The following is a 7,240-nucleotide window of genomic DNA, read 5'->3' as shown; positions in this document are numbered from 1 at the left end:
GTAAGTGCATGCATGCTTTGTTATATTTTAATAACCTGTAACAGTACTTCTCTGTTTGTTATAAACGATATTTTCCCATCTGTATTCCAGGGGAGATATATCTCCAGAAAAGTCTTAGAATACCTTGCATATTCCAAGACTTTGTGCATGGAAAGGATAATCTTGATTTAAATACTGAGTGTCTTCAAATTTAGCATAATTAAATGTGGTAATCCATATCCACTGTGTGCTCTGTGGTGGAGTTTAAAAATTTAGGTTCGATATACAGAACTTCTTCCCTGTGACTTTCACAGCTTCTTTGACCTCCTTGTTTCTCAAGCTGTAGATCAGAGGGTTCAGCATGGGAATCACAGTACTGTAGAACACAGAGGCCACTTTCATGTTCTCCTGGGCTTGCTCAGAAGGAGGCTGCAAGTACATGTAACACAGGGTTCCATAGAAGACGGTGACAGCTGTGAGGTGGGAGGCACAGGTGGAGAAGGCTTTCCTCCTTCCTGCAGCGGAAGACATCTTTAGGATGGCGGCCAGGATGCAGATGTAGGAGCAGAACACGACTGACACAGTGAATGTCAAATTGAACCCTACAAAGACAACCATTAACATGACATTGATGTCAATGTTTGAACACGAGAGGGTGAGAATTGGGGGACCATCACAGAAAAAGTGATTGATGATGTTGGACTTACAGAAGGACAGAGAAAGTGCAAATCCTGTGTGCACAGAGGTATTTAGTGATCCTATGAGATACGAACCAGTGACCAATTTGATGCAGACTGTTCGGGACATAATGACAGGGTATTGCAGGGGCTTACAGATGGCGACATAGCGGTCCACCGCCATAGCTGCCAGGAGGTAGCAATCGCTGGTCGCAAACATTACATACACAAATAATTGGGTCATGCACCCTCCATATGATATGGATTTGTTGTCTACCACGAAGTTCTGGAGCATCTTGGGAGTGATGGCAGATGTGTAGCAGATGTCAACAAAGGCCAGATGTTGCAGGAAGAAGTACATGGGGGTCTGGAGTCTGGAATCTGTGTGGATGAGCAGGATCATGCCAGTGTTGCCCACCATGGAGGTTGTGTAGATTACAAGAAATACAGTGAAGAGGGCTGGCTGGAGCTGCTGCTGACCTCCAAATCCCCACAGGTAGAATTCAGTCACCTTGGTGCCATTTCCTTGGGCCATAATTACCACATGTCTGGACAGGATGGGGAGAAGGACCAAGAAAATACGTGAGTTCACTGGGACTCTTTAGTAGGATAGATTGTAATGATGTAGGTCATTGCTTTTGACTTAGACTTTCCCAGTGAATGTTCATATAAGACTGATGCTTTCCAACCACCTCCCCATTTTTCCTTGAAAAAAAGTCACCACACAATCAGTGCATTGTGGGAAGGGATGAATTCATTTTACAATGAAGAAAACCAACTTTCATGTGTGATTCTTAGAATATAGATTAATGTACTTTTCTAATACGTTAGACTGTGATTCATACTGTATTGCATGAGGCCATATTAAAGAGTAATTTTGCATTTTTTTCATGTCCTTCCCTTTTTTCCACCATTTACATTTTTTATCAACTAGTTCATGTTCTTTAATTTAGAAATAGCTGCAGTAGGAGAATCTTCTTGGATGTGATCGTAGTGAGCATGTTTGATGGTGTCATTTATGCTTGCACTAACACACATTGTGCCACTCACATCGTGTGAGACCCCGGATGAACTAATCTGATCATTCCTCAGATGATTATATGCTTGTAATCTCCATGAAGTTGAACAAAATCACACAGTACCAGTCTGATTTGTGTGAGTTTTAGGAACCCTGTGCCAAGACACACAGCCAAGATGCATTCTATAATGATTGTTCACACAGCATAAGCTCTCAAACTCTCTTTCTAAATCATCTTTCTACTCAGCCTTCCATGCTGTCTTTGCTCTACTGCTCATTGCAGAGCTGAATGCAAACCACGGAACTGCAACTCTCAGAAGGTAATGCCCTAGAAGGGTTTTAGACCCAAAGACTTAGTGAGGACTTAGACACAAAGCCGAAAGGAGAACAGATATCAATCAGTGAAATGTAACATTTAAGCTCTTTGATTTGCTAGTGACCTTGTCAGTGATGAGAACCATGTTACTGAGTGGCCTAAAGCATTTTTCAAGTCAGGTGTGGTGGCAGCCTCCTGTCGCCCCAGCACTCTGGGAAGCTGAGGTAGGAGGATTACAGAGTTGAGTCTAGCTCAGGCAACTTAGCAAGATTCTATCTGCAAACTGAACATACACAAATGGGGAGGGGGTCTGGGGATGCAGGATGCAGAAGCTGTGGGTCCTTTGTGCATCACTGGTGGGAATGTAAAACGGAGCCGCTGCTCCCCAAAATAGCTTTTTTAAGAGTAGGAAGATTTATTGGAGAAGACAAATGAGAAATAGGAGTAGTTTCTGAGATCGGTGGGGTTGAGAAAGGGTTGCCTGAGCAAAATAGTTTGGTATTTTCCTAAAATCTGTACAGATACTTCCATTCAACCTAGTCTTTGTACTCCTAGGCAATCCTATTTGCACAAAACCTATTCCACACAAAAATGTGTAATTAAGTTTTTTAAAAAAAGCCTTTCATTTGTGAAAGCCTCAAGCTAAGTGGCTCCTGTATTCTGGTCAGGATATTTGCTAAATGTGGAACATACATGTGTCCTATAAAATTGTCCTGAGACACCATGAAGAACCAATTGTTGACAAATGCAGCAACATAGATGGATTTTAATGGTATCGAGTGAGAAAGGAAAAGGAGTTTCTAAAGTTCACAAATATTGTATAACTTTGTTTTTATGACTAGTAAAATTAGGACACTGTGGAGCCAGGGAGGAGGTTAGTGACCACAGGGGACAGAGTGGCAGGTGGTGGGGTGGCCGGCTTATCAGGGGGTCACGTGAAAGACACCTGCATGGCTTCTATGTCACATGAGGTACATTCTGAATCTTGATCACTGTGCTGGTTACAGGATTTGTCATGAGAAAATGACATACAGCCATGTTCACGGTGCTAATCTAAAGGTCCTGGCTTGGGGACTGGAGTGTCATTGTCTGATGTCACCTCTGCGAAGAAACAAGGGTAAGAGTTCCTAAAGCTTCCTGTACCATGCTTGGGACCTCCCGAGAATCTGTGATATTTCAAAATGAAACAAAATAACCAAACAAAAGCAGAGCCTACATGGATATGAGGGTGGAGTCGGTGGATATGCAGAAGCTCCCAGGACGGAACAGGGACAGGTGCTGCCTGAGTCCCCCTTGGCCACAGCCACACACGCCAAGGCTGTGTGAGAGCCTCACACTCCTGCAGCATCAGTGGGTCACATGGTCAATCCATCACGTTCACTTGTTTGTTCCTTTACTTTCTTTTTAAAAATGTATTTAGTAAGGGTCTGCAGGGTCTCACTACACAGATCGGACTCATAGCGATCCTCCTGTTTTCAGCCTCCCAAGCCCTGGGATTACAGGCGGGCGCCACCACGCCCAGTCTTGTTCCTTTGCTTTCTTCTCAGGCCGCCCTCCCCTCTCACTGCAGGTCCATCCCATCGCCACTTGCTGGGCTCTGCCTCTCACCTTCTGCTCCACTGTGTTTCACCCTCGTTGCCAGGAGACACAGCGGATGCTGGAAAGGAGATCGGCTTGGCTTTACTTGGACCACAGCGGTCTTCAGGCTCTCTTTCTGCTGCTGCTGCTGCTGTGGGCTGATTGCCCTCCCAGGTCTCTCCCTGCTTCTCCCATCAGGGAGTTTCTAGCTGGGGCCAAAGGAATCAATCAATACCAACCCCCGAGGAACTGAGGATTCTGGGGCTGCAGAGGCATCAGTCGCTTGTGCTATTTGAATGAACAAAATCCAAGCTCTCTGGAGAGGACAGTTTAAAAACAATTCATGATTATTTCTACAGAGGGCAATTATTTTTCACATAATTTTTAAATTAACCACTCTTGCATTATTATCCTTAAATTGAGGACATTTTATATCTCCAGAAACCTGTGTTTAACTGGTACAGTTAAATCTCTGTTACTCTAATTGATTGAAAAAGTACACGTTTCTATAAAAAGCAATCCACATGTAACGTACATTTAAGGGGACATGTTTCCTACTGTGGCAAATTAGAACATTCTGTGATATTACATTGACCTTTGTTTATATATTGACGATATATTTTATTGTTTATATATTATAAATTTATTCTTGAACTTTTCTCTGTTTTTCTAAAAATGCATGCATTTTTAAGCCCAACTGCACAGGAAGACTTTGCATTTGTAACATTAGGCTACATCCGGTACCCTTCTGTCAAATAAGAGCTGTTGAGCTTTGTCAGGCTGTAAACCTTCCAGCATTAGAGTTTTAATTTACTTCCTCCTTCTGGACAAAGCTGATTTGTGGGTCCTTAGCTTTGGGATTGACTCACAATTGGCTGATGGGGGCTGCGTCCCTGGCAGTGAACCGGAATCCCGCTGTCCGCACGGCGCGACCAGGGTGCTGGCCAGGGCTGAGTCCATCTGCTGGTAGGAGAAGACCCGATCATGTCCGGCTGGCACCCAGGGCTTCATTTTGCCTACATAGTACTAGCTTGGGAGCCAGGACTGTCACCTTGGTGATTGGCTTACCGACTGTTCTGTGCCTGGTGGCTCACAAGGAACCAAGTCTGCTCCTGCTCTGATGTCACACTTCATTTCGAAGCAGGAGGGAGAGGACCAGGAGGCGATGGGAGGAGTCACATAGACACTACTGAGAGGGAAGCCAAAGTTCGCTCCAAACCCAACGGCCATCTTGGCTGTGGTTGTCCTGGGCTGGACCTGTGGGCATGGATGCGCTGATGTCTCTGTCTTCCTCACCCCATGGTCCTTGTTGTCAGTGCCTGTCGGGGCACTTGGTCTGTCCGCCTCGCAGTCCCTGCCTTCTGCATCACCTCTTGTTCTCTGCCCAGTGAACAGCCATGAAGCCAGGGAGGGTCCCTCGGCAGAGGCAGCAGAGCTGGGTGAGGAGGCCAGTAGTGAATGGAACCTCTGAGCACCCGGGAGGGCAGTTCAATGAGCATCTTAAGAGGCTGTGTACAGAGGAGCCACTCAGAGGGACACTCTGCAGACTTCACTATGGTCTTTGTGGAGTGGCCCTCCCCTTTCCCAAGATGGAAGTAACTAGCTACTCAATATCTTATAGAACTCTGGTGTTTCAGGTGGAGGATTTATGTATCTCTGTTGTCCTCAATCTTTATGTGGAAATCCTAAATCCCAATATGCTTCCAGTAGAAGCCCAGGTAGCTCTGGGAACTTTTTAAAAAAAATGTATTTGGAACAGGGCCTCACTATGCATCTTGGACTCATAGTGATCCTCCTGTCCCAGCTTCCCCAGTGCTGGTATTATAGGCATGTGCCACCACCCAGACTGTGTCGCTGGCTCAGTGTGCCAAAGGTCAGGGCCAGCATGACTTTGGTACTGGGGATTGAACCTTGGTCCCTGTGCTTGCCTAAGCAGGTGCTTAGTCTGCTGAGCTATATCACTGGCCATGGGATGTTTGAAAGATTAGATGAGGCCGTAGAAGTGAAGCCATCATGAACAGGGTTTGTGTCCACATCAGAGCCATGAGAGCCCCACTTTCTGGGTCTGTGGTCTGCTGTGTGGCAGGAGAGGAGAAGTTCCCAGCCTGTGGTCTGGCCCTGACCGCTCTCAGCAGAGCGTGCTGTGCTGCCGCTCTGACCTCAGCCCTCCAGCCCTCGGTGGTGAGACCTGAATTTCCCTGTGTCCGCTCATCCTGTCTGACACTTTGTCATAGCAGCCGCGGCTTACCGAGACAGAGACTTTGACTGAAAGCAAAGTGCTGCTGCTGCATGTACCTAAAACTGTGAAGGCTTCACATGCAGCAGCTAGAGCGAGGCTGGATCAACTTAGAGGTGTATGCCGGGAGAAAAAATACCCTTACATTCTGTGAATAGACGCTTAAAGGTGATCCACGTGCAAATTGGGGAAGAAAAGAGAGATGCAAAGAATTTTTTAAATTCTTGTCCACTAGGTAAGACGCTATAAGTAAAATACTGGTGAAAATATGGGTGGTAAAATTGTCCTTCATCTAGCAGGTCGGATGTCTGCCCCAGCGAGGCTGGATGGTGGCAAGCCTTAGGCTGCGCAGGGCTCACCTGCTATGTGAGCCTTGCTGTGTGTGTGTGTGTGTGTGTGTGTGTGTGTGTGTGTGTGTGACCTCCCTGGGAGCCCTCACCCCTTGCATATGTCCTGTTCTTCTCTCTGGAAACTGATGCCCGCCCCGAGCCTGCACTTCACTGCCTAAGGGAAGCACGTGACTGTTTCATTACAGGAGTTCACAGCTTGAGAGGAATTTTGCTTCAGAAAAGAATTGTACCACAAATGTACTCTGCAACTCATCTAAAGGATACTTTGAGGAGAGTTTGCATTTCAGACTTGAGAGTGAATGCTTTAATGGTTTATATACTAGCCAGGTGTCTGATCTTTATATACTAACCATTCCTGGGCAATCAGATGAAGCATCAGTCTCTAGTTCTGGAATTTGACATATTTTTACACTGCTAAAGTAAATCCATTTTTTTGGACTGTCCAGCGGCCAACACCTGCAGAAAAACACAGACACTCTTCTATTTTGTGATACTGGGGATTGAACTCATGAATCTGCTCTTGCCAGGCAGGTGCTTATGCCATTGAGCTATCTCCCTGGCAAACACAGACACTCTTATTATGCAATATCTTCCATCAACTTAGAGACAACTTTCTGATAGGTGAAGGCAAAGGCCAGACCTTCAGGAAAATTAGGCTGATCCTTCATTAAACACCTTCAAATATGTGACCTTTATTCCATGCCTTGTCTCACAAATAAAGTCTAAGACATATGCCACACTTACTGCACTGGAGTCTCGGATATGAATGATCTATTTCTGGTGTTCTTGCAGAAAGGATTATGGGATTGCGAATGAATGGTATTTAGGTAAATAACTACATTTTGCTACAGTAGTGGGTGCACACATAAGACAGGAAGTAAATTTCTTGTCCTTTCAATTATGTTGTACTCTTCTTTCTATGTTCTCTAGTTTCTTTCTAAACTTTAAAAAAATTTTATTTTTTATTTTTAATGAGAAAGAAATAGCAATGAGACAGTTACAAAACAGGTTAGTAGCACAGTTACGATAATTAATACATTGCATATTATTGTCTTCATAGTAGTTATTCAGAGGACAAGATGCAGA

At 45.0% G+C, this 7,240-nt stretch overlaps 1 protein-coding gene across 1 annotated transcript; it reads right to left on the bottom strand.

The window, feature by feature from the left end:
* Positions 1-243: 243 nt before the first annotated feature.
* Positions 244-1,191, bottom strand: LOC101588199 (putative olfactory receptor 5AK3). Its single transcript, XM_004645827.2, has one exon. The coding sequence runs from the start codon at positions 1,189-1,191 to the stop codon at positions 244-246; it is 948 nt and encodes a 315-aa protein (XP_004645884.1).
* Positions 1,192-7,240: the final 6,049 nt, after the last annotated feature.

This window comes from Octodon degus, unplaced genomic scaffold, assembly GCF_000260255.1.
Source record: "Octodon degus isolate 3935 unplaced genomic scaffold, OctDeg1.0 scaffold00239, whole genome shotgun sequence".
In the NCBI taxonomy this organism is placed as follows: Eukaryota; Metazoa; Chordata; class Mammalia; order Rodentia; family Octodontidae; genus Octodon; species Octodon degus.
The sequence above is the reverse complement of the archived record's forward strand: the minus strand, read 5'-3'. Positions and strand labels throughout refer to the sequence as shown.

What these genes read in the sequence shown, in the direction of transcription:
- LOC101588199 (XM_004645827.2), bottom strand. Translation starts at nt 1,191, where the DNA reads ATGGCCCAAGGAAATGGCACCAAGGTGACTGAATTCTACCTGTGGGGA.